This window comes from Thunnus albacares, chromosome 1 (assembly GCF_914725855.1).
Source record: "Thunnus albacares chromosome 1, fThuAlb1.1, whole genome shotgun sequence".
NCBI classification, from domain to species: Eukaryota; Metazoa; Chordata; class Actinopteri; order Scombriformes; family Scombridae; genus Thunnus; species Thunnus albacares.
The window spans coordinates 26,028,595-26,056,330 of NC_058106.1; the positions used below are offsets into that span (position 1 = coordinate 26,028,595).

General features: G+C 40.3%; 3 protein-coding genes across 10 annotated transcripts; 2 read left to right on the forward strand and 1 right to left on the reverse strand.

Annotated features, from left to right (window-relative positions):
• Positions 1 to 375: 375 nt before the first annotated feature.
• On the reverse strand, positions 376 to 21,081 carry tmco3 (transmembrane and coiled-coil domains 3). Of its 3 annotated transcripts, none has more exons than XM_044352219.1 (15): positions 20,996 to 21,081; positions 9,519 to 9,652; positions 8,023 to 8,336; positions 7,355 to 7,522; positions 6,397 to 6,576; positions 6,050 to 6,250; positions 5,325 to 5,453; positions 5,103 to 5,195; positions 4,660 to 4,846; positions 4,124 to 4,241; positions 3,830 to 4,025; positions 3,493 to 3,643; positions 3,315 to 3,394; positions 3,084 to 3,233; positions 376 to 2,587 (listed from the first exon to the last, which is right to left on the reverse strand). In XM_044352219.1, exons 3-15 carry the CDS (start codon positions 8,278 to 8,280, stop codon positions 2,474 to 2,476), a joined length of 2,025 nt encoding a protein of 674 aa, XP_044208154.1. In that variant the 5' UTR covers positions 8,281 to 8,336; positions 9,519 to 9,652; positions 20,996 to 21,081; the 3' UTR covers positions 376 to 2,473. The 3 variants fall into 3 exon arrangements, with proteins under 3 accessions (XP_044208154.1, XP_044208143.1, XP_044208162.1); XM_044352208.1 differs by lacking the exon at positions 20,996 to 21,081 and adding an exon at positions 10,605 to 10,710; XM_044352227.1 differs by lacking the exon at positions 20,996 to 21,081 and adding an exon at positions 10,605 to 10,688 and having other exon boundaries at positions 9,519 to 9,609.
• On the forward strand, positions 10,750 to 17,341 carry dcun1d2b (DCN1, defective in cullin neddylation 1, domain containing 2b). Of its 6 annotated transcripts, none has more exons than XM_044352268.1 (7): positions 10,750 to 10,837; positions 12,745 to 12,961; positions 13,064 to 13,232; positions 13,628 to 13,758; positions 13,933 to 14,015; positions 14,335 to 14,431; positions 14,659 to 17,341. In XM_044352268.1, exons 2-7 carry the CDS (start codon positions 12,787 to 12,789, stop codon positions 14,736 to 14,738), a joined length of 735 nt encoding a protein of 244 aa, XP_044208203.1. In that variant the 5' UTR covers positions 10,750 to 10,837; positions 12,745 to 12,786; the 3' UTR covers positions 14,739 to 17,341. The 6 variants fall into 6 exon arrangements, with proteins under 6 accessions (XP_044208203.1, XP_044208186.1, XP_044208196.1 ...); XM_044352251.1 differs by lacking the exon at positions 10,750 to 10,837 and adding an exon at positions 11,216 to 11,314; XM_044352261.1 differs by lacking the exon at positions 10,750 to 10,837 and adding an exon at positions 11,652 to 11,741.
• adprhl1 (ADP-ribosylhydrolase like 1) lies at positions 18,527 to 25,960 on the forward strand. The gene is made up of 8 exons (XM_044352195.1): positions 18,527 to 19,200; positions 20,490 to 20,654; positions 20,765 to 20,890; positions 21,056 to 21,196; positions 21,337 to 21,464; positions 21,583 to 21,715; positions 21,814 to 21,979; positions 23,980 to 25,960. The coding sequence occupies exons 1-8, from the start codon at positions 18,987 to 18,989 to the stop codon at positions 25,925 to 25,927; spliced, it is 3,021 nt and encodes a 1,006-aa protein (XP_044208130.1). The 5' UTR covers positions 18,527 to 18,986; the 3' UTR covers positions 25,928 to 25,960.
• The last annotated feature ends 1,776 nt before the right edge of the window (positions 25,961 to 27,736 follow it).

Genomic DNA, 27,736 nt, shown 5'->3' on the forward strand with positions numbered 1-27,736 from the left:
AAAAATACTTCAAATAAAACAGCCTAAAAAAGATAAGACACCAAAACCATACTGTATAATGAAGGGTCATGAGTAGAGACTGCTTTGTTTAAAGGAGTCACAAGACAAAAAGTTTGGAAATTACTGATTTAGAGGACTTATATTTAAATGAATATGTATACTTATGACACATTTGAATGAGAAATTTCCCACTCTGAACGTGTAGCTTCCAGCAGATTGTGAAAAGTCCTGCAGATGTACAGCATGTGTTCGTGTAATAAAGGCTTTCTGTGTGGACAGGGCCCTGTGGGGGAAGCAGCACTGAGGCAGTTATATCTGTGGATAAAGGTTTCCCCAGAAAACATCCTGCATCCCAAGGAAAAAAAAAACACTTAGTAAAACAGAGAAAACCTTTATTTTCATTATGTTTTAATAAATAAAAGAATTTTAAAAATGCATGTACATTTGACTGTGCATGGAAGCTTGTCATGGCCACCAACGCAAAAATGTAAACTCAAACACCCCTTCCTGTTAACATACTTCAGGAAAATATTTTAAAAAATAATATTCAACATAAAACAACATATAGCATGTAGTTACATACGTTTACATTGCACATTATGAAAGATAATACAATGACGTTTACAGCACAAGATGCTATAGAAGTGCTCACTCGCAGTGAGATCGCACTCGTCTTGGTTGTAGTGCAGTGAGGAGCGGAGCAGGCACATCAGTTCGACATTCAATGGTAACTAGTGCAAGATTTTTCTTTTTCTGTTTATGTAACATCAGCAAAAAATTCTGAAAAAGTATTTTTCTGTAGTTATTGTGAGTTGCTACATAATATAGTGTTTAATTATCTCCATTCCTCTTTTACCGATGTGCATTGTACTATGATTTTCTTAGATTTGACGAGAATGAGCGTCTCTAACAATAACTAAATAAAGCTGTTTATAAGTTGTAATTGTAGTTTTTTAGGTAACACAAGAATGTGTCAGCACAGCGAAATTCACAGTATTACAATGATCGGAATTAACTATAAATATCATCTATTAAATACAACGGATAGAAGGTTTACACTTCATCAGAGTCAGAATCTGCCACTGTGAGCAACCTATATTTGAGTTAAGTTAAATGTCAGAAGGGAAGATGGAGGCCATTTTATATAATATAAAGGAGCTTCCCTATTAAAAAACATGTATGCATACATAAAAATATAAACATTTTACTTGAAAAAGAAGAAACAACATATGGAGTTAAGTTGGATCCTCAGATTTGGTCCATGTGTTTGCTACAAGGAACACATAAATGTGAGGTTGAAAGTGCTGACAGAACTGAGTGTCAATAGAAAACAAAATTATTCATATGTCAAGGAGCTACAAATGGCAGAGAGGGAAAATACACTTTAAAATTCTCTGTTTTTCTTCTTGATGCATGAACACTTCTAAGAGAGAGTGTTAAAAGCATCAGAGCTGAAGGAGTGTTTTGTGCTTCTCCACTGAACTGTCAAGTAGGCGTTCTTCCAATCAAAGGATGCTTTAAAACTGGAGTGCGGGACTTTTGTCTCCCCCTTCTGGAGTAAGTAATTACAGTGGTAATTCAGTAATTACAAAACACTGTTGACGCTGTTGGGGCCTGCCCTGATCTCCCCCATGTCCAGGAGCGCTCTGTTAAGGGCAGAGGGGAAAAAAAACAGCTGGAGTCGTCAGATGAGGTAATTATCTATTCGTAGCCTATTTTCCACCACAGAAATGTTTACTTCCAGCACTTCCAGTGCATCAGCGCAGGAAATTAGTCACCTACATCAGATTTAAAAACTCTGTGTACTGTGAAATACAGAGAAATTTATCTGGGGGTGATAGGCTTAATCAATATTGTGAGAACTCGTTTGGCAAGGGCTTGAATGTAACCAACGTTCATTTATATGTAAAAGTCCACACTGCAGGTTTAAACATCAAGATTGTTGGAGTTGAGTAATGTTGTATTTTGATTGACATAACTTTAACGTGGAGCATTTTATCAAATCAGACTTTATATCTACGTCCTTTCTACAGTACATATAGATGTAAACGTGACACTGGTCAGAAACATGGATGGTCCTGGTTACAAATGTAGTGTTTCTCTTTGCGATAAATGTGAAGGGAATGATTTAAATTGAGGAAATGTAACGGATGATACATAGAAAATTTTATCAGTGAAGCATTTTTTTTCAAGAATCTCTAGATAAACTGTAGCTTATGAGATTAGTTTGCAGAGGATGCAGACACTGTTTTTCTTTCCCTCCACCGTTTCTTTCCTTCCCTTAATCAATCCAGTAATTGATCAGAAAGGTTTTAGTGTCTGTCAAAGCAAAAAGGAAAGGAGGATCATTTGGTCCACGCACGTAAAAGGCCATGTCACCATGAGTGTGTTAACATACTGTAAGGGCTTTTGTCTTCCTCTCGTCATGTTGCTGAGATCACTTTGTAACCTTTTGGCCCTGAAACCAGTCTGGTCATGTGACAGTTTTGCGTTCGGCCCGGGGAACCCATTTGTGTGTAGTAACTCTCCACAGCAGTGGTGCCAGCAGCAAACTGAGAGTGGTGACACTGAGAACCAGCAGGTACACCTGAGCAGAGAGAGACAGGCATAAAAAATAAACACTGAGAAGATAGAATCACTAGTTGTTTTTATTTCAAAAAGTCTATTATGCTTGTCTATAACTACTGTGTACAATTATTCCTAATTGAATTTATTGAAATGACCATCACTGATACCAACATTATAATGCATTAACACTGTAGAATGTATGTTATTTGGTATATTTGTTCCTGTGTACTGATGGAATAATATTTTACAAAATCCCACGTTTAATAAAAATAATAACCATGACAAAGAGAGCAAAAGAAAAGTTTAGAAGTTTACTTTTAGACATTTATCTTTTCTTTTCTGAAACTGCTGCCAAAAAGCTAATTGATGCTCTCATCTGAGTACATGTTTTCCTAAAATTCCACAATTATTATTGTACTATATTTGAATTATTCCAGCTCAAAGCTATAGAGGCCCAAAATACTCTTTGTCTAAAGAGTGAACTGTCAACACTTGTATGACCGGTCTACACTGACCTCTCTGGAGATGATGCCAGCCCGACGTGCACGGCTGCCCAAGACGAAGGAGAACTCGCTGACCTGCGCCAGACCAGCAGAGACAATCCACCGAATGTGTCGAGAGCTCGGAGGCAAGATCGCCGACAGCACCAGTACGGCCATCACGAACTGGGAGGAAAAAAAACTGAGTGAGTGGCAAACACATACAGGAGAAGATGAAAAGGAGCAAAAGAGAGAGAAATGCTGTACCTTCATAATGACGAGTGTGAGTGTCAACACCAGCAGGATGGTGAGTTCATATAGCACGAATGTAGGGAACACATGGAGACCTGCAGCATCACGCAAACAAACAAAACATGTAAGTCTCAGTTTACATCATACCAAAGTGAAGCCAACATCTGTCATAAATCGTCATGCCGGATCTGACCGATAGAGGCGAAGAAGATAATGGCGAGGAAATCTCTGATTGGCTCGATGCATCCCATGACCTCCGTGGTGACCATGTGACCCTGGGTGGACAGCAAAGCTCCGGCCAGGAAACAGCCCAGCTCCATAGAAACATCCAGAAACTCTGTTACCTTGAGAATCAGCACAGCAAAAATCAACACAGATTCCTCATAAGAGGTTAAATGATACTATACTGAAGTAGAAATAATAAATATTTGTAGAGAAATGCAAGAAATCTAAACAATAGAATACAGTGTGTAGAGAGAAAAAATAAAGTTTTTTATCTGAGAAGAAAATATTAAAAGCGGAGTGCATACCGTCAGCATGAAAAAGACAAAAGCTGCCATCCCCAGTACCAGGATCTCCTTGTTGCCTTTGCTCTCAGCGTGCAGTTTCTTGTAATAGGGGCCAATCACGAATGATTTGAGTAGTGCACACAGCAGCAACACAGCAGCCAGAGACACCAGGACCTGACCCAGGAGATACAGCACACGCAGACTTCCAAACAGGAAGCTGCGGTGCACAGAGGGAACTACAGGTTTACGATGCTGCATGTGTGTCATGTTTAGAGATGGAGGAAATAAAGCAAGGACAGGTGAGAGCTAACTGACCTGTCCAAGTCTCCACTCTGCGCTTGGATCAGAGTGGGCATGACCGCGATGAAGAGGCCGAGCTGAACGTCCTGCATCACTAACATCCCGAGAAGAACGCTGCTATAGTCCAGGTCACCTGTTACACACACAAATACAGTCATGCTACTGGCCACTGTGTAACGCTAATACTTGGTCTAAAAGAGTACTTCTAACATATAAAGGTTACGTGTGGTGCAATATTTGCTTTTATTAGTGTCAACTGCTCTTTAATGTAAAAGATCAGCTCACTGAAGTCAACTCTAGTGGCATCTAACTTGTAGATAGTTTTGGTGTTAGTTACCTAATCTGCCCGAATACATTTTGTATCATGAATTTTCTCATTTAGGACTAATTTGGGTGTATGCTATGCTGTAAATATGAACGGGGAACGCCACTAACATACACTGTTCTTTTTATCTGAAACACAAAACTTGTTTTAGCAATTCCTTTACAAGCTTTGTTCCCAATATAATGTACATTTATGTTCATTAATGTACACAGGCAGACACACCAACCTTCCTTATCCCCTCTGCTCCCCCCTGCTAAGAAGCGGGACACCAGTGGAGTGCTGGACAGGGAGAGACAGGTGGAGATGAAGACAGTCTGGGTGGGTCGGATGCGCAGGACTTGTCCCCACAACAAACCGCCGCCAATCATGAGCAGACTCAGGTAGCACGAACCCTGTACTGACGTCTTCCATACCTACCGACACATACACAGTGTGTATACAATGTTATGAACACTTGAAAGAAGTGTGATGCTGAGATGACTCATCAAGGCAAATAATGATTACTCTCTAAAATCAGCTTTTATAAAAAAGGTGCTTTTTTAAGGTAACATTGACTTGGAACAATTGGGAATTTCCAAGAAATAAGAAATACAACACATTTATAAATCACTTGAGTCTGAACAGTCTTAAATTTAATCCTAAATTTAAATTCCCAGTCCTGTTGTTTACCTTTCGAAGGCGTTCAGGTGAGAACTCCAATCCCACCACAAAGAGAGTGAAGAACACGCCCAACTCCCCCAGAGTCTCCACCTGGACCATGGACTGCAATTCACATAGCCAGATAGTGACATGAACAACCAGCACAAAGAATTAAACTAAAAACGGTACAGTCCTTTAAGTCTGATCTGTAACGCCCACTCTGCAACCACACACACATTCACAAACACACACCTTGATACTGTTGAGGCCAGAAGGACCTAGCAGGACTCCACAGATGATATATCCAAACATGGGAGGAAGACCCACCAGAGTGCAAATCCAACCACAGGGCAGGGACAGCATCACCACTGATACCAAATCCTGCACATACATATCACATGAAAGGGTAAAGTTTAAAGGATTAAATTTATAATCCTTGAAAGAGGAGACAGAGACAGATTGAGCATTGCACTCCTATAACATTGTAGGACTCACAATGAACTTTTTTTTTTTTACAAATATACAATAATTTTCCTCAAGAACTGTTGCAGTTCCCCCTTAAGATTTTTATGAAATCAAACCTCATTTAAACCTCAAGGTAACAAACTTTACTTTGCCCTGATGTTGTGCTGAAAACTACTTAGTACAGCATGAAATCAGATCGTAATTATTAATGGTTGACTTCTTTATTAAAAACAATGTGGCTTTGTTTGGTTGCACTGTAAAAAGATACACAAGTTGCTCATTTGTTGCTGTGTTTGCTGTAGTATCAAACTGCACTTGCTGTTACCATGGTAACCACAGATGTCGCTAAATCAACATGGACTGAAATCTTCAGGATTACAACTTTAACAATATCAAAATATACTGCCCTACTCTAAGCCTTGTCAAAATTCTTGATTAAGATTAATGCAGAAGTGTGACTGGATTTGGAGTTTTTGCTTGTGGATCATAACTGAGAGTGAAGAATAACTGACCTTGATGAAATGATGGTCTGCTCTTGGCATTGTGGAATCTCGTGGCTTGGTCAGGACATACTGGTTGTTCTGCGAGTCGATGAGCATGCTCAGTCCCAGGTCATCTTCCACTTCCTTCTGCTTGGACTTGTTCTTCCTCTTCCCTCCATTCTCCTCGTCATCCTCCACTCTCAACACTGCCTCTACATTCACTCCTTTCATCTACACAGAAAAAGCAGAGTATGGAAGGAAACACAGTTAGATGACATTTTTGTGCTGTAACTCAAGACTTTTCAATCTACAAGTGTCTGAAACAAACTGTATAGAGTAACTTCACTCAAACCCAGTGAACGTTGTTCTGTTCTGACCTGTTTGTTGTTGTCGAAGGCATGCTCCTCGATCTCCTCCTCCAGCCGGTCTGCTGCCTTCCTGACATCTTCCAAGATCTCATCCAGCATGGACAGAGTCTTGTTCTGGGCTAGTGCGCTCTTAACAGCCTCCTGCTGGTGCTTCTCAGCGGCCACCAGCTCCACATACTCCTGCTCCTCCTGAAGCGTGAGAAAAAAAACCCAACAGACAGGTGCGTGCAAGTCAAAGACAAGGATGTACAAACATGTTAACACAGACATGTGTGATAACATACACTCAGCTGACACACCCAGAGAATTCACATACTCACAAGACATAAAATTACACATGATATGATAAGTAGGTCAAGGAGAGGCACAAAGCATAATGAGTTGTGTGATGCAATGGAGTTTCTGCATTAGATAATGGTATTTTCTATGATAATATTAATATTCTGATTGAGACATTCTGAGCTGCCAATAACAAATATTGAGGAATAAACTGAAAAAAAAAAATCAACATTAAAATGCTTTTATAATTTATTCAAAGTTGTCTATTAATGTTATTGTAAACTGTGTCTTCAGATATCAACATATAAATCATGATTTGATGTTCAATACAATGAATTGTGTTTCACTGCTTTGCATTACATCAGACAAAACTTGTAAAAACTAAAACATCTTGTTATGTTTTAATGGAAATTATCCACGGAATCATTCATTTGAACAACAGAATATTTCAATTTCCTATTTCAAGTATTTCTGGGTGATAATTCAGTATCATTATTGACACTGTGACATTATCATAATGCATTCCTTGTGTTTTCCAACATGTACATATTTCTATATATAACATGGAAAAAAGTTATCCATACATCACTATGCTTCAATCTTTTGTCACTGAGACTGACTGAATATGCATCTGTTCCCTTTCCCCTTGCCCTCTGATGTAGTATCCATGAAACACTGCTGACCACACCTTTATAGCTGCCTCCCTGAGGGCCTCCAGCCTCTGTCTGCTGCTCTCCTTCATGTTGACCACATCCCTGTAGTCTCCCTGCAGCGCCCTCTGCAGGCTGTGCACCGCCTGGAACACCAAGTGCTCGCTCTCATTCAGCTCCTTCTGGAAAACCTCCAGAGTGTGAACCTGAAGGCAGACAGGGAGACATTAGTCAGCCATAAAGCTGCAAAATATAGGCCATCCTCTTTTACTGATGCCTATTTACCTTCTGAAACACATCAGAAGGCTGACATGTCTTCATTACATATGGATTTGGGAACAGATACATAGTAGCAAAATAGATCCAGATAGCATAAGTAATAAAGGAAAAACATCCACTTGCTTTGGCTTGAAATGTTATATAGTGATTTTATAGGAAGGTATGTAAGCATGATCAGCTTGACTATCTAAACAGGTCATCTCTGTGTGTGTGGGGAACCTGAGCTGTATGAGGAATCAAACATGTATTGTTATTGAGTTATTGTGCTGACAGAAATGTGTCAACTCAACACACAGACAGACAAAGACACTACCATCAAGAGTTGGACACCTTATGTCTCAAGCATCAGCTAGATGATGGGATATAAAATACAGCTAAAAAGTTGCAAACAAACCCCTTCATACTGATCAATCTGTTATCTACGTACCTGGAAATGCCTTTCTGGTTCTGAAAGGGCTCGGTCTTGTCCAACAGCATCAGCAGCGGCTGCCAGCTTCTTGACAACAACATTCTTTTGACGCAGGAGGCCCACCAGCCGCTTGCAGTTGCTGGCCACCCAGCTGTGGCCATGTGTGGCCCCCTTGCTCCGATAAAGCTTGATAGCATGCTGGGCTACCTGGTCCTTCTGCAGCACAGCAACTGCCCCCGCCAGGCCAAGGCACAGCAGCCAACATACAACCTGCATCCAAAACTCTGCTTCTGTCTTCACTAGGGTGTGGGGATTGATAGAGAGAAGGAGGCCTGTAAATATGAAAAGGGAGAGAAAGACAGATTATGCCAGGTAGAGGATGGTTGTTACAAAGATCAGCAGAAAAAAATGGCATAAAGATGCAAATTCTATTGTATGGATGGACTCAAAAAGTGTATTGAGAGAGAGGGGGTTGTAAATGAAGATGTCAGGAGAGTTTAAAGAATAAGTCTGGTGAAATTTTGTTTTTTTATCGTCAACAAATCCCATGAAGAGACCAACACCGACAATTAATTGATCCTACTAACAAGAATTATACTACAGACCTCCATTGTTGTCCAAAAACTTTTAAGACATCAATAAGCCACACGATTGTATTGGATGACATGTTCGATGATTACAGTGAACATGGACACTTTAAGTGATCCCACATACACCGCCTTGTGACCTTAAAAACTTGTGCACCAAATGTGCCGTTCAAAAATAGTCCTCAACAAATGTACTTTTTACTCCTGTTTGAGTCATGTTATCTAAAAACTACAGTGCCTAAGTGTTTTAGGAATATACTTAGCAGATTTTTAAAATGAAAGTGTAGGTGTACGACTTGTTTTCAAAGATTTTTTGAAATTCAGGAATTACTGAAAGAAGGATGAACGTATTGTTGGTTTTGGTCTTTTCATGGAATTTGTTGACAATAACAAAAATATAGAAATAAAGGACTTGTCAGCCATATCCTTTGAAGCACAGCTAGTGACGCTATTTGTCCTAAAATTGTTCCCTCCACCAAAGGCTTCATATGATGTAGTTAGGTAATGTCTTTTTATGTGGGCCACTCTCTGCTTTTGTGCACTCTGTGCTTCAATCCTAGTGCCGTCTCAAGAGAGGTTTAATCTTTAAGCAGGGTATGGTTACAGCTGAACAGCTTAAACAACAGCTGTGTATACACCTGGGCCTGTACCGCTCGCTGTTTGAGTAGCTAATAGCACCTTGTAGTCCCGTGTTAAGTGCATTTGACTTGACTGAGCACGTCACATGTACTGTATGAAATCCAGCAATGCTTGCTACTCTGCCTACATGTAATAAGCTGTTACATTTCCATCTACCACTTGAATACAATTTTTGAAACTGCTTGACTGTCATCAGTGTGCCCTCCCAGTCCTGCATCATGTGCTTGCTTTCACATGATCTTTTTACCACAATAGCATAATGACTGAATGATTCAAGCTGCTCCGCACCTTTGTGAGCATGAGTCAAGCCGAGTGATGTTTACTTTCCAAACTCCTCCTCTGTCTTTCTTCCAATGACTGGACTGCAGCCACTCAGCTACTGTTGGTGCAAATCAATAGCGCCACTGTTCAGAGCTTGGCTTCTGTAAAGATCATCCACACACACACAGACACACACACACACAGAAATTAACTGAGTCTCTTAAATTTGGAGGAGTCTTACTACATCCATGACATCTGATGGAGCATTTTTTGATAGGGTGCAAATGCAATTTTAGGAACTGCAAAAGAAAACTCTAACATGCTTCCTTACACTTCTGCTTCTTCTCACCTTTAACAGTCTGCTCTTTAGCCAAAAGGCAGCTGTAAAGCACTTGAAGTATTCACAGAATTTACTACAAGTAAACGTAGCAATACCACACTATAAAAATACTCCATTACAAGTAAAAGTCTTGCAATCAAACTTAAGTAATAGTGCAGACGTATTACAAACAAAATAAAATAACCAATTATGCAGAATGGCTGCTGCCATCATTAACATGTTGCTGGTACTTTAACGCTGTAGTCAATTTGGGTGGAGCTCATTTAACTACTACATATAATGTGCGGTTTATTCTTTAACAATGCATATTTTCTAAACTGGTTATTTGTTCAGTATGTAAAAGCACAAGCTAATGAGTAACTAGTAACCATAGCTGTTAATGTAGTTAAGTAAAAAGTGCATAGTAGAGTAGAAGTAGCCTGTAATGGAAATACTTATGTAAAGTAAATGTACTTAGTTGCTTTCCACCACTGTTCTGATTGTCATGATTAGTTATCTAAAATCAGAGGGTTGTTGTATACTGACAATTAATGCAATTTTTAAAATAAATACTCACAGATCATTACCAAACATGTAGACACAATGTAAATAAGAAAAACATACAATGAACATTTAAGAAAGCTATTGCCTACCATCATACAAAGCTGAACATACACCAGGACAGGGGGAAATCATTCATTTGATCAATATCCCAAACACATAACATCACATACAGTATGACTCATTTCACTTCATCAATGCAAACAGATAAATGAACAAAGGCTTACAGCTACCTGCGAAATATCAGCACTGTGCTGGCTCTCAACTCCACTCCACGACTGAAGAAGAAGGGAACAATCGGGCTGTTGTACCGACACCCCTCCTCCCTTTGCCACATAGCTGAAGCCAGCGTCGATGCAGGCGTTTACCGATTTACTTGGCAAACAACTTCATGTTTACTTCGACCTCCAGCCGTCGGGAACATTGTTCGTGCTAACGAAGGCAAGGCCAACGTTTCTTCGTCCAGGTACGTACGATATTGCAGTTGCCGATGATAATGAACCTCGAATTTCAAGTTTGATCCGTTTTTTTTTAAATCAGCGTGTATAAAGTTCAACCTGTTTTGTAACAGCCTCAAATTCCTCCGAGCTGTCAGACCAGCTCCAGCCAGCTGAGTCCACACTCACTCACCGTGACACAACACCCGAGCTAACAGAACTTCGCTAACATTAGCGAAACAGCCGCCGTTAACGTTAATAACAGCAACTTTTTTGGAAACGTCTCATCAAGACTTGTCAAAATGAAACGTCAACACAAACTGCAGCTGAAATAAAACAACTGCTGCGCTGTTTTCTAAATATAATCGCATCGCTATAACTTTGATCCATCTCAACATTACTTCCGAAACACCTTTATCTGCTTTGATATGGGAGTTGTAGTTTTCAGATGTTTTTGTTTTTCCAGCCCGACCGTAGTGAACTCAACTTTTGACAGCTCTTTTCAGGTAAATTTCACTTTGACACGTCTTAACGGTTGTTTGACGCCATACAATATTATTTAAAAACAACAATGCAACTTCAATAGTTTCGAAACGGAGTTTTTAACGCCTGGCCTGGCTCAAAACCTGTACTTATCATATGGTAACATCATAGTTTCCACAAGTTGTGACCTTTTTCCTTTCACTGGGTCTCAGTAACCAGCAATTTAATAACCAACAAGTAAATATTTTTCCGAAATAGTTGTCTGTTAAAGCTCGCGTATCAATTAAGGTTGAGCTGAAAATATCCAAATCACAGGGCCTGTGGGATTGCATTGCTTCAGAACTACAATTCCCATGAACACATTTCCCTCACAGTAGCGCAGTTCTTTTCACGCATGCGCAACAGGGGTAATTGGATATCAAGTTGGCCAAAACAGCGGGTGATAAAATGGTAGGTAAAATTTGAAAATGAGAAACCAGGACAATTGTTTAGACCCGTTCAACAAGTGCAAATACCGATAATGGCTGTGATGTACGTTACGGGGACACACCGACACGGGGGAGCGGGGTGTCCTCAGCCAAGTGTCGCATTGTCAGGGTGATGTGTGTCGGGAATATGAGGGAAATGGAAGGTCAGTTGTTGGTATATTTGGAGATCCGACACCCGCACTTGCGACACGTACCCTTCCCTTTTTGGTAGCTTGCTGCCCGTGCTGCTGCCCCCGGGTCAGGAGAGAGTCTGCAGGATCAAACGCCCCTTCCCCGGGAAAACTGGGTCGCCAAACACTGGCCTGTCACGGTGAATTTGCTGTTTGATCATCGGGTGGGTCAGGTCTGCAGTTCTGCAAAGACGTGCAATCGATGACCTTCGAGGTTGAATTAACACGGCGAGGTATTTTTTTTTTTGCAATGCAACGGAACCTTGCGGTGGTGCATTTGCAAGGGGTAATGCTGTCATTACCTTTCAATGCACTTGCACTATAACGGTTGTTGCACGCGTGGTATGAGTCTTTTCCTTTCTAACTGTATGCACGCATACCAGTCCCAGCACTTCAAGTATTGAAGTGCACATAGATTAGTCACAGCAACACATTTCCAGTCCGGTTTCTAATGGAAATTCAGGTTTTAATGGAAATAAAACCTTTGCACTTTTTAAATCAAATGTTTAAAAAGTTCTGGCTGCGTGTGTGTTTGTTCAAGTGCAGTCCCAACATCACATGGCACAAGGCTGAAGTACCAGCCGGGCAAAGGGGGCACTTGTCCTGATTTGTTTGGTATTATGCACCTCTAAAGCATAATAAAGACTGAAATAATGAAGGCCTTAAGGTGGCTTTTGCATTTTGCATTGGGGGGGCTCAATAGGGGGCCCAGTTTATTTCTCTCTGGCCCAAAGTAGGTGACTCCACCCTGCATTTACCTGTGTTCCTGTACACCCATGTGGATTTGTCTTACAGCACAAGTTGAAGTCATCGCAGAAGGACAAGGTTCGGCAGTTCATGTCCTTCACACAGGCGGGGGAGAGGACAGCTGTGTACTGCCTGACGCAGAATGACTGGAAACTAGAAGTCGCCACAGACAACTACTTCCAGAATCCAGAACTCTACTACAAAGAATCCATGAAAACCTCAGTAGACCGCAAGAAGCTGGAACAGCTCTACAACCGATACAAAGGTAAGCGTTGGGGATCAACTACTAGAGTTTTAATGCTCGTGCTTATCAGGACTGTCTGCTCACGTTGTTTTTGCTCACTTTTCTTCGCTGTCTTTTTTGCAGACCCTCAGGATGAGAACAAGATAGGCATTGATGGGATCCAGCAGTTCTGTGATGACCTGACCCTGGACCCGGCTAGCATGAGCATACTGGTGGTAGCATGGAAGTTCAGAGCAGCCACGCAGTGCGAGTTCAGCAGGAAAGAGTTCCTGGATGGCATGTCAGAACTAGGGTGAGCGATATGCTTGTGTTATGTAGTGCACAAATCCCACACAAATGTTTAACATTAAATACATGGTTCATTCGAATGTAATCACAGGTAGTTGTGCCACTGAATTATTTACAAGGATATACAATATTAAAGTTACATTAGGGATACGATTATGAAAATGTGTTTTTAAATAGTATAAGGCTGTATAAGTTCTTTGCAGAAATAGTTTGTGATATGAGCAAAGTATGTTGAATGTCAAACTGCATTTTTTTGTTGAATAAATGTTTTTTATTTATTTATAAAGTTGACTTGTTGATCAGAAACCTCTGATTTAGACTTAATGGACGTTTTACATGTGCTGTTCTTACAATTTTTGGAAGTCTGATAATGTTGTCTGTCTCCAATGTCTCCCCCAGCTGTGACAGTCCTGAAAAACTTAAGGCGATCCTTCCCAGACTAGAGCAGGAGCTGAAAGACACAGGGAAGTTCAAAGACTTCTACCAATTTACCTTCAATTTTGCCAAGAATCCCGGGCAGAAAGGCTTAGGTAAGTAAGCCTAAAAACATGTAGTAAAAGTAAAGCTTGTCACTTTTGGTTTTTACAGATTTCCACCAAAAAGTACCCAGAAGTTTTCAAAGGTTAAGTCAAACTGATATTCACCTGGATTTAAATCAGAAAATTAAAAAAAAAAAAAAAATTTTATTCTTCATTTTGTCCTAGATTTAGAGATGGCCGTGGCTTACTGGAATCTAGTTCTCACAGGTCGCTTCAAGTTCTTGGATCTCTGGAACCGCTTCCTGCTGGTGAGTGTAGAAAGTGTTTGTTACACAAGTTTTATTTTCACCCAATTATTTATTTTTTGTGTGTCAGCAGGATTCTATTTTGTGCATATTTTGTCCGTCTCATTTACAGGTGAAGAGGAGCAAAACTATTAGAATTATAAACTATTAGTCCACTCAATACTGCTCTGGCAGTTTCAACAATTAAATGCTATAAGAAGTCTTAAGGTTGTATTAAATATAGTTCTGCTGTATTACATAGATGTTTGATGTACAGGAGATTGTTTTTTTCTAATCACTCTGTTCAACTCTCACTGTATTCTTGTTACTGTGTTGCATTCAGGAGCATCACAAGCGGTCAATCCCCAAGGACACATGGAACCTCCTTCTGGACTTTGGCAATATGATTGCAGACGACATGTCAAACTATGATGAAGAAGGTGAGCTTATTAAAGCCATCAGGATAAATGCGATCCATGGCACAGTCCATGAGTATACGGTTGAGTGATTTAATTTAAATGTTGAAAGCCAAACAAATTAAAATGCATGCAGATATCCTAGTATGACTTTGATTAACTCAGACTACAGCAACTGTGATTCACCTAATCAGAGTAAAGTCTTACTGCTTTTTAAGGTGATTTTGTAAATATGTTAATTATCTCCTCAGGGGCGTGGCCTGTCCTAATAGATGACTTTGTGGAGTTTGCTCGGCCAATCGTGACAGGGAGCAAGCGCAACATGACATAGTGTTTGTCCCAGCTTCATGCAATGAATGGAGTTTGTGTTTCTCCCACTTTTCTTTTTCTGAATGAGGATTTTTTTATACAAATGAGCCAAAAAGAGACTTTATCCCAATAAGCCTGTCTGCAAATTGTCGTCCAGAATGTTCTTCCAACTGCATCCAATGCCTTGGTTGGGAGTGACCTGGAACACCAGTTCAAAGAGGAAAACTGGGCTGAGATTTTTTTTTTTTTTTTTTTTGGTTGACTGCAAATGGACCGGCAAGGACAGACTTTTGGATTGCAATATGGAAATTATGGTTACCCTGATACTTGTCACTTATGGGCAAATAACCATTGGGTGTGGCTTTTGAACTGCTGCTGTGGACATGGCTCACTAACCTGCACCTTTGGCACAATGAGGAAGGACAGTAACAGTGAGCTGTCAGCACACACAGAGGATTAAGTTATAGATGCAGTAGGATGTGGCCTCTTGCCTTGTCAATGAATGGAACAGTATGTTAAAAAATCTGCATGTTATTGTCAGCTAGCGTGAAGCGGTGCCATGGACGTTGAGGAGGAAAAATATAATCTACATGATTTTCACTGAGACTGCGAATGTGTAGCTCTCTGACAATCACACTGAGAGCAGAGGAAAAGGTGTGCTTGGTTGTCATTGTATGTATGTATGTATGTGTGTGTGTGTGTGTGTGTTTGTTTTGAGGGGTTAAACATTTAGCCTCTTTTACAATACAAAGCTAAATATTTTAATTTGGTTTTATTACAATGTGAATTTAAGAAATTCTGATTCACCTTTAATGAGCGACAGTGAAAAGTTCAGATCAGAGTCTTGTACTCTGATCTGAGAATTGGACAGAGCAGCATGCTTTCTGAGCTCAGCACCAGCACTACTGTTACAGTAAAGTACTGTACTCATAGGAGTAAGAATAGATACGCTTTTAGAAGAACGAAAATGTATAACTGAGAAAACAGGTAATTACATTTATAATCATGATTAGTACCTGAATCATATAGGATCCTCATTTTTAAAATGCTACCGTGTTTTATTTTTGGTTGACTTTAGTTTTGCAGTGTGTAAACTGCTGTACACAAAGAGGAAACTGACTGGCACGTTGACTGTTTTTTTTTTTTTTTTTTTTTTTAATATTATTATTATCCAGGTGATGATGACTTGCCAACTCTACAAACTGCACTGATTTAAACTTTTTCTGTTTTAGGTCTTTTTTTCAGACAGCACTGTATACAGCTACCGAGCTATTCAGTTTATATGACAGTAGGTTTCAGTTACATGCGAGAATTTTAACATCCACATCCCAGCCAAGAGTATTTTAACTGTTTGTTTACACAGTTTGAGGTTTTAATTTGATGCTTTTCATGGATAAGCAACTGTTATGCTATGGTGGCATGTAAACACACCATTTAACTATTACACAGAGGAGCATGTCACACTCATAGAGCACTGCTTGTGCTGCCATCTAGGGGTGGCTATGTGGTACAGCACCTCTCAATGTACTATCCAACACTACATCACAGCTGGATATAGTGAAAAGTACAGCAGACCACACCTGACTAAATCCAGCTGGGATGATAGGTGTAGCCAGAAGATTTGAGCCTTCCAACCAGTAGAGGTCAATTTACTCATTAAGCATATTTATAAACACATTAACAACGCTATATATGCTAAATGCATCCCTCTAAAGAGTGTGACAGAAAATGGCGCTCAGGTACGAGTCATCCTTTCCCAGTGAACATCAGGCAGCTTCCTGCGCTCATGTCAGTAATCATCATGTTTTATGGTCTAAACCGCAACCAGCAAGGCTGATCTTGCCCTGCCAATGATAACACGTACACCATATGTTGAAATAAGGATGGCTTATTTCCCTGCACTAAATTGCTCTGCCCTGTCAACAGCTCACTACGGGGGAAATAATTGCCTTTTATTTCCATTAGTTTGGAAAACTTGAGTTAAAGTTCTCATATTTATGTATGTGTAAGTCAGTCCAAAACTAAAGTGGTGTGCATGAATGTTGTATTTTAAGAGGTTGAGGCAAATGAGGCATAATTAATTAATTTACATTATGCCTTCGGTCCTTGATTGAAGGCAAATGCAAAGAAAGCAGCTTCATCATGACTTAAAACACAAGGATACACCGTATTGTTCATCTTCTAAACGAAACATAAAGTGTATTATGTTTTTGTTCACTGACATATGCCATATTAAGTGTTTTTGACAGTACCATGTTGTATGTGCACAATCCTGTGTTACAGCACAAGCTTGTTCACACACTTATCATGGAACAAGGCAGATGGTCTGAAATCATCTTCCAGCTGATTGTTGTTGACTTCATGACATGACACTGTCTGTGGCCCTGGAGCAGGAAAATGTGACATTCTTTAGTATGCTAGAGTGGTACATTCGGTACGTTTTTTTTTTTGTTGTTGTTGTCAAATGTGTGATCAACTGTTTTTGGTCATGCGCATCATTCTATCAAAACAGTATTATTTTTCCTGGCGAGGAAACAGGTATTGACAGAATATTATGTTTTGTCACAGGAGCATACAGTGCATTGGTTTCTTAAAAAGGTTGTCAATAAAGCATGTTGTTTTTAACAGTCTTGTAAAAATGTATTTCTATCTACCAAATACAGCAGTTAGTTCTGACAAAAAGTTTATGTTGTCAGAAACAAACTGACCTGTCAAATGGTTATAGACAGTGAATACAAATGTGTGTTAAGCATCACTTTTATTTTGATGCTGGTCAGCAAGTGTGTATTTCTAGGGTTAGGTGAAATGGTTAAAATCAGTATCTGAAATTGGTATGAATCATTTAATGGCAACTGTGCAAAATCATCTATAAAACAAATCAATCTGATGTCCAGTGCAGTCACCTGTAATACACAGTTACACATTACATTTTGTATATCAAACAAAAACTTCAGTGACTTCAGTTAAGTTACAATTTGCTTTGACTTGAATAACAATATTCTGTAAAACAATAACATGATAAGATCACGTTATGATCCACTGAAAGTTGGTCAACATTAAAACTGAACCATCATGCAGCCCTACTGGATGTGGTATTATGCTCTATACATAAGTGGGTTTTTATAATTGTGCCCAAGTAAGGCCTCAGAGTCTGCTTCTTTTTTTTATCCAAGCCTAACATGGCCTTTTTTTTTTAAAAGATGCAAAATAAATAGCAAGTATTATTGGAATAAAAATATCCTGCATATTCCTGAGAGCCCCTGCCCTACAGTGTGTGTTTGAGAGTGTATGTAAAACGACAGCTTGGTAACAGTTGTCCCTTATCAGGTTGCATTCCTGCTGCATATCATCATCACCATTGGCTCTTCTGGTAATACTTTCTCGCCTGTTACTATGAGTATGTTTAGGGATACAATCACCAACAGACAAATGGAAATAATGAAAGATGTGAGGAAAAAAAAGATTATGGTAGTTTGCAGGACTCAAAAGAGGCAAAATCAAGGCATTAGGTCAAGATGAGAATTCAAGAAACTGAAGTGGGCAGAAACTCTTGGATACAGTTCACATAACTGTAGAGATTAGCTGATGTCGAGGAGGCAGACGAACAGAGTTGGGGGGGCATCAGTTGGGATGATGCTCCATTCTTACCCTCCTCCCAAGGGATGGATGGGATGTCAACAAGGTCTGGCACAAGCTGACAAGCTTGCACTCCGGCCCAGCAGTACATTAGCATCTCTTCCAGCGTGTCCAGCCCCCATTGCCACTCCACATCCAGCCCTGGAGCTTTTAGGCTATGGAGCCATGGGGATTGCCTTTTTAGGAGACACCTGATCACAGCTGAACTCACCGCCGCCCAACACAAAGAAGCTGCGGCTGATAACATGATGCTGTCATGTGAGTGCCCACCCTTGATACAAGAGGGTACATGTTTGCGTGTGAGACTAGAAGAGAGCTCTGAGGGTGGGAACTGAGTAGAGCTATTATGCACAGTTGAAGAGAGAGGTCTGAGGTTGCTTCACAGCAAGCAGAAATCTCAGCAACAGCGTGATCACCGGAGAGGCTGTTTGAAGTTCTTCAGGATGTTTGGGGGGAAGAGATTTTGCTCTGTTTCTATTGTTCTGTGTTTGGGAGTCCTCTGAGGTGGTTAAGAAGACTGAAATCTTGGCATTTGTCCGTGCCTGACTCATTCAAGAGAAGATCTTGTGGTCCTGATTATCTGGGTGGAGTGATTTTTGTCCTGATTATTGTCTGAAGAGCAGAGCCCAGTATCATGGAGAAATTCAAGGCAGCCATGGTTCTGGGTGGTGTTGGTGATGCCTTAGGCTACAGAAAGGGCCACTGGGAAGACTGCATTTCAGGCAGGAAGATCCAAGAGGAACTGGCCTCTCTTGGAGGTCTGGGGGCCATAAAACTGGACCCTGATAACTGGCCCCTGAGTGATGCTACGCTGATGCACATGACCACAGCAGAGGCACTTATAACAGGTATGTTCAGGATTGATGTTGAGAAGAGTGACAAAGATGGTTTATTACCTGCTAAGAGGATGATTTGAGAACTGAAATCATTGCAAGATTATACACTAACTTGATCTCATTCTTCTTGTCTTAAATATTTAATATCAGTGTTTACATTGCACATATATATTAAAATTTAACTTCACAAATAACCTCAAACCCTAAACACAACATCAGACTGGTCCAGCTGAGCTTTTGATCCTTCTTCATTTAGAAGGACCAGAATAGCTTCTTCTATACAGTCAGTGGAAGCTGCTAATCACTCACTGGCAGAAATTCTGAATGAAAAATAAGCTGCTGACATATCATAATCCCTCCCTGCATCCAGTCATCAAAGTTGAAATCTCAGTAGAAACCTCAATATGAATTCCCTCACCCTAATGCCATTTTAAGCCCCCCCCAGTATGGCCAGGAGTTGCCAGGACAGAGTCCAAAATAGAATACTTTAATACAGAACAATAGCTGGTCAGATTCTTCCATAATCTACCTGTATCATATTTGGCCCGTGCCATATTTGACAGTGGCCCTGTAAAATGGTGATGACATACTTTGAGATTAGGAAGCCCTATTTAGCCACATTCCAGCATGCCTGCACATATATACACTTGCACACACACACAGCAGCCAGCCAAAAACATCACGGTGGAATAAATGTTGTTAATGTCAGTTTGCTTTGTCAATCTTCTGAGCGGCATACAGAGGTCCAGAGAACATATTTTTCCTGTGTGTCAAATGTTAATAGAGAAATTTAAAAAATACTGTATTTGGCTCCCACAACAATTTGGCTCCTCTGGTAAAATGTAGAAAAAATGCACAATCATTGTTGTCTGGAGAAGGACTAGAAAACACACATTCAAAGATAGATTGACAGTCATAGATTGACAATCCTCCCTCATCCTCTGTGTAACAGTATCTATACCAAAGTTGAATCAAGGGGCTGAAAGTCCCTGTCTTTCATCAAAGTCCTAGACCACTAAATTAGAAGTGATGCTTCTTTGTCAACACAGGCTCACCCTCTCTCTCACATACGGGACACACATAAACAAAATTCTAGCAGGCTGGCTGTGGGCTCTGCTCGTGGATCCCTGTTGACCTCATGGTGTGTGGAAGTGACTCCACTTGCTCCACAGGCATGCTGGTCCTAATCTGTGGTGTGGCAGGCTGAGGCTAAACTTAGCCCACCACTGCACCACTCATTTCGCCTTTGCATGCCAATCATGAATGACTCTTAGTCACTGTATATGTGTGTGCTTGTCCAGATTACTGGTGTCTGGAGGACCTATACCGGGAGCTGGTACGTCTCTATGTTGAAGCCATGGTGTCTCTCCAGGGCAGAGCCCCTGATCCTGTCACAGTGGAGACCTGTGTTCACCTCAAACCTCACAACTTCCTGTTAGCCTGGCATACTCCCTTCAATGAAAAAGGTCTTTGGAGATTTTGGAAACTTCTCTCCAATCAGTTTTATATTTTATGAGTGCTACAAAACTACAGTTTATAAAAATATGCATATGGATGTGTGCATGTGTCTGTCCAGGGTCTGGGTTCGGGGCAGCTGCTAAGGCCATGTGTGTAGGTATGAGATACTGGCAACCTGAGAGGCTAGACAACCTGGTGGAAGTTGGCATTGAGATTGGCAGAATGACCCACAACCATCCAACAGGTGATGTTATCTTGCACCCACAGGCTGATTTTTGTGCTGCTGATAAACTCTTGAATCATGTCTCTGATTACATTCCACCTACAAGAATGTAATTTTAGTACTTACTGAATTGGTGAGTTTGAGTTTCACTGGCATAGTCACTTAAGATGTCATTCCGGGCTTCAGGCTTCCTGGGCTCCCTGACATCGGCGTTGTTTGCATCCTATGCGATCCAGGGGAAACCTCTTGTGACTTGGGGCCGTGAGCTCATGAAGGTCATCCCTCGAGCTGAGGAATACTGCAAGAAGACCATACGACACATGGCAGGTCAGATTGTCTCTCTTTCTGTTAGTGTGCAAGAGGCACATCATTTTACAGTTTTTAATCCAGGTGAACTGACATTTCTATCTAAAATACATAACAAAATGAGTCAATGAATGAATCTGTAACTGTGCATTTCCTTGCAGAGTATCAGGAAAACTGGTTCTACTTTGAGGCAAAGTGGCAGTTTTACCTGGAAGAGAGAGAGATAGAGAAGGAAGGACAGAATAAACCTTTGTTCCCTGATCGCTATGATGCTGAGGAGACAGACAAGGTAAGTCCTGCCTCTCTGACAACACACATACAAAGAAAAGTTTCACTTCAGATTTTCATGTGAACACAGTTCCTGACAGGAACAGTGTACTCCTGTCTGTACTTATGTTTCCACACAGATGTATAAGCGCTGGAGCTCAGAGGGACGTGCAGGCCGGAGGGGACATGATGCCCCCATGATAGCCTACGACGCTCTTTTGGCTGCAGGGAGCGACTGGGCTGAACTGTGTAAACGAGGCATTTTTCATGGAGGTGAGAACTGTAGCATTCTGTACCTGCAGACATTTTAAAACACAGACAGATTTAACACATGGCCTGCTCACTGTGACTCCTCTTCTCTGTTGTTTTAGGTGAAAGTGAAGCCACAGGCCTGATTGCAGGTTGTCTCTATGGCCTCATGCACGGCTTGAGCCAGGTTCCTCGGAACTTGTACCAGGATTTGGACAAAAGAGAGCGCCTGGAGGAGCTTGGAGAGGCGCTTTACAAGGCAGCATCTGCAGAGAAGTGCATAGACAAGTAATCCTGCTCCTTCACTGGCCCGAACTCTGCTGGCTATCAGAAGAACTGCACATGACTTTAAACTGCTTTCCTCTGCCCCACGCTACCCTCTAGTCCGCCTTGGCAGTATATCAGTAGTCTTAAGTGGCATCCTGTCCTCTCCTCACCTCTCTTGTCCTTCTCTGCTTGAATTTGCTGTCCACTATCCACAGATCTGTCACGAATCAGAAAAGTTAAAGCACCTCTCACTGTAGTTGTGAGGCGGGGAAACATGAAAAGGGCGACAATTTAGGGTGTTGAGTTTCATGAATACTTTTCTACAAGATCATCTCTCTGGTCCAACATCTGGAATCAGTCTCATCTACATACTGCATATCTCATATATGACTTTTAAGCCTACTGAATGCTCCAATATCATGCCTCTATTAAATTCAAATGACAGAACTGTGGGGAAAAGTTAACTTTTACAGCTTTAAGTAAACTAAGACTTGTAGATAATTACAACCAGAAGATAATTTCCTTCTCTGACATTTTCCCTTTTAAAAGCTAACCTGTATTAACATTAAGCACATAGAAACATTGTGTCCTGGACTATCAAATTCATCAAAATCTGCATAAAATTGTGTAAATTTTATCTACTGTGGGTTTTGACAAAGCCAAAATGAAAATATTACTTGAATCTAAAGGCATGTCATAAAATCTATACTTTTAAATCAAGATTGAACCTATTTATCTTTAGCTTATCAATGCATGTAAGATATGGTTGAAATTCTGTAATGATGTAACTTTTGTGCAAAACAGTTGCAGAGAGTTGCAGAATAGTAATTATGTTTTCATATGATTTATTGTTATTTGAACTGTGATTCCCTTATCAGGTATAGATTGTGAAAGCACCATTACATGGTGAATATTAATATGAAGTGAACATTAAAATGGAGTCAGATATATATCACGCATGCAGTCCCTGTCTCTATCTTAACAGCAGTTATTTTGATGGACAGCTTTTCTTATCTTAGTTTTCTACCAGATTTCCTCTTCTTGTTACCCAAACCCATTCAACAATCCCCTGAACTAATCAGCTATAACAAGTCGACACTGCTAGAACTCTTCAAGTCTAAACATTGATCACTTTGCAGCAGGGATGGAATGGCTACTAAAATATTGAGTTCCATTTGAACTGAAACTTCTGTATTTTGTTGAAGTAAAAGTACAAAACTAGTCCTTTTGGAAATTTCTTGGAGTGTCCTTGGGAGACCTTTTGGTATGGTCATTGTGAAAAGGCCACATACAGTATGCTTTATCAACCAAACCGTTTTCAATTTAATTAAGAGATAATGACAGTTTTTCTCTTTTTCATTTTGACCTCCAGTACCAGTCAAAAGTTTGGACACACTTTCTCATTCAAGTGAATAGAAAAATGTGTCCAAACTTTTTACTGGTACTGTGTATAGGTAAAAAAGAGATTTAAAGCCAAAGTAAATGGAATGTGCCCTCATTTGTGCTCCATGAGAAATACTTTAGCATGAATTATCCCAAAATTCCTCTGTATGATGGCGCTAAAAGTTAAAAAAGGAATATTACAATTTTTTTATTGTATCCTAAAACTTTAACACCCTATTTTATGTACCTATTATCTATACTGTAATTTTGCTATTGCAAAAGCAGTTCTATTAGTTGTTGGGTTTTTTTGCATGGCAAACCCAAATATTTGCTACAACCATTTTTTTTTCATTTTTGTACTAATTATTTCCTTCTGTCCAAAGTCTGAGTGGAAATGTAGTTTCAAGTGAAGGTTGACTGAAAGGTCTAGCAGAATGGACATCCTTTGTGAAATCAATGCTGTTTTCAATTACTCAACTGTCTGTTGTTTACAGCTACTCCACACTGCAAAATTTCAACCCTCCAACTTGTGGGAAACACTGTGCTCAGTTGCATTAATGACATCTGTAGCTATTCATGTCTGTTCAACTGGAGAAAGATATAGGGATTAAGTTTTGCATTTCCTCTATTCTCCATAGACCAGATTCTCAGAAAGCAAGTATCAGCCCTGATGCCAGTTTGTTGAGGAAGTTGGTACGAGACCGCAACTGCCGTCCAGTGCTCCGAGGGATTCTGGAGAGTCTCCTGCATTATCTAACAAAGGATCTACCCAACTTGACCACCAGAAACAGAGACCCGGAGAAGCAAGTGTTGGGTATTGTAGCTGAAAGAAATATAAGAAATAGAAATTGGCCTGTTCAGAGGGCTGAATCTTCAAGGAAGCAGACTCAACTTCAGACAAATGGAAATGGAACAATGACCAAAGGAAATGCTGGTGAGATCCGGTCCAAGATCCCTGAAAAATGCCGGTCAGATCAACAAAAACAGATACTGCCAAGTGGGTGTGGAGAAGATCAAAGAGCAGGAGATCTAATATCCCGGCGACTTACGACATTCAAGCTCCTCCAATCCAAATTCACAAGGTCCACGCCCAAACCGCCCATCACCCATCAAAGGGAGGTAGGAACTTTGTCCTCTAGCAGAGGAGTGGCAGGTAATGTGAATCACTGCCAAGACAGTGAGCCTGACATGCGCAAGAGGGGCCAGGCTAGAAGAGAACATGTAATGAAGAGAGGGAACAATGTGAAGGATATTGTGGCCAAGTTTGCCATAGCTGAGCAGAAGGAGAGGGGGGAGAATATGCTGCCAGTCAAACCAAGACTCACTGGAAAAGGGATCCTCCTATCTTCCTTGATGGAGAAGTTTGAGACCATGGCTACTGTATGTAAAGGAAATGACTTCAAATGTTCAAATGAGATGCCTTCTGGAGGAGTCAAGGTGGCAAGTAACATAAAACAGAGGGTAGCTTGTCAGGAAAGAGAGCATAAACAGGCATTGGTTCAAACTGTTCACAAACAAAAGCAACATGGGAAGATGAAAAGTAAATGTGTTAGACAGCAGTTGAAAGAAAAACAAACAGATGAGCAAGAACAAATACAAAAGCAAAGAGGAAACTCAAACCTGGAGGAAAAAAACAATTTGAAAGCAGAGCAAATGCAGCAAAAGGGGGACCAACCTTCAGATCAAGAGGTTGAAGGTAATTGTCCATTAAAGTGTATCACAGACAAGTTAAAATATGGACATCTAGAGATACTCGGTTTAACTTGTGTCACAGAGTGGTCACTCCCATCACCTTACAAGACTTCTCTGCAGGTAGAGGCTCCAGTGAACTGGCATGTGGCAACCATCCTGCCATGCTGTGCAGTGTGGTCCACATGTGCAGATTCCTCTCCTAAACAATATTTTAAGGGACCCAAACCTGAGATTTCAGAAAGCCCAAACTTGGAAAACATACCCAAGGTACAGAAACCACAACACTCTTACACAGAGTCAAACACAGTGGGACCTTCTACAACAGTTAATGTAAAACCCAAAGTTGAGGGATCTTCTAAAAATGAGAACAACCACAAGCCTATGGAGAACGGAGCAGTTGAACCCCCAGATCCACCCAGAGCTGTGACTATTCAAAGAAGGTTGCCCCAGTATGTCATCCCACGTCTTTATAAGTTTAATTCTCGACAAGGTGCTGATCAGAATTATTCCTCCCCTCAATCGACACTGCACCCAGAAACTATGACTCCTCTTGACATCAAGGTACAAACTGTTTGTACAACAGAAAATGAAGATGCAGAGGGTAAACTGCAGCAAAGACAGGAGCAGAATGGAGAGGGGAAAGAAGAAACATTAACAACTGTCATCAGAGATACTAGTGTGCCACAAGGTTTTAGACTTTCTGAGGTCACTGCCACTACACCAACGTTTGAAGACAAAATGACCCCTGCTGTTGCATTACCTAATCAGATTCAACTACAGACAGAAAACAAAAAACAGAGACCAAAGTACACAACAATAAACTATGGAGATCCTTCAGTCAAACAAACATATAAACCCAAAATCATACGTTTTACTGACACCTTTACTTTCTAGATTGGTGAGAAAGTAAAGGTGTGTTGCTGTTTGCACGTTTTAAAAAAATCCACCAACAATACATCGGCCACACATACTCATGCCATAAACAAACAAAAGTTTAGATAAGAATCCCTTAAATTTGGGTATGAAAGATTTATGACTAAGCTATGTATTGAGCCAAACATTTTACAGTTAGAAAATTAACTTGTCAGTGCTCCCTGGTAGATAAACTATGCAATACCTTTGGCATTTCTGTGCTGCAATTTTTGTTGGTTATCAGCTTATATATCTGCTGATACCAACATATCTGCAATAAGCTAGTATCTGCCAAGAGATCAGCTAGACTGATATACAGTGTGTCATACAGCAGCAAACACACAGTGGAAGCAACAAATAACAGTGGTGTTTATTATTAAATGTCAAACACTGGAGAAATGAGCACATACGATCATCTACAAGTTGATTTTGTACATTCATTGAAACATAGCACAACAAAACATTTGATAACATTTATTCAGTGTATATTTATTATTGTTGATTAAAAGATTCTTGCATTAAATGTTTTAATTGTATTTGCTTATGGGTTCATAAAAGGGCTCTACAATATATAGATAGTCAAGTCAACACCTGGCGTTGATAACCTCAAAATGACCTACAGTAGTTACACTGCCTGACCGACAGCTTATCAAGGTTGAATTATTGCAAACAGTACTGCCAACCTGGTTTCAGTTTTCTGTGCACAAATCGGTATGTATATATGCATTCATCAGAATGGATTGACATCTTTTCTACTTGAAAGAGTTAATGGTTCCTTACTTTATCAACTCTGGTAACACAGCTGCCTAAAGTGGAGCATAGAAAAGCAGTGCCCAACTATTCACACTGCATAATATGATATGAAGACTCAGCAATGAAAGACTAGTTTAAACTTGACACCATTTCATTTGAAAGTGTGTGTGTTCTAGGTGTGCATTGCGCAAGTTTAACTTTAAGCTGTATTATTTCAGTGATACATGCAAAACTCCCTTTTCTTTCCCTATAACTATCAAGACAGAACACACTGTTATATTTTAATGAGTGTAGCTGGTTCACTTAAAAAACTTCTCAAAGTATAACAGCAGACTATTTAATGCTGGCTGATTTATTCAGTATTATCACAGTGTAATATGGTAATTTTAGTAGATTTGGAAAATATGGATTGTGCTTAACTGTATACGTACAATTGTTAACACTATTTTGATACATACTCACTGCTGTACATGACTTTGTGAGGAAATGTCTGATTAAATGGTCATAGAGGTTAACAAAGCTACAGTATTTACCAGGAAGCAAAACTCTTTTGTTCTTTATCTTCAATCAACCATATGAGTGAAGGCATGTTATCACACTGGACGCATTCATTGGCGTTTTTGGGTATAGATTTTAAGATGCCCTTGTCTGCCTATGGAAAAGTGAACACTGCCTACCACACTCTTCCACAGTATTTGAGTGTTTCTAAAAAGGACGCTTGCCCAGAACAGATGAATGGTTGCACACAGTAGTGCCAAACATGTCTGTGTTTGGAAGTTCCTCCCATTCACAGATCCAACCCCGCCCACCAGCAGGATCAAAGGACAGGGATTACACTACTACTGAAACATGGGTTTGCATTTGGACTTACTCTGGTATTTTCACAAGAGGATAAGAGATCAAGGCCAACGTGATCCATCATCCACCCATCCTAAGGCTAATCCTGACAGGCATTGGTAATGAGGAGTATGGTGTTCTTATTGAGTGTCTATGTGTGGATGTAGAGCAGGAACTCTTTAAATTTAATTTTAAGTAATT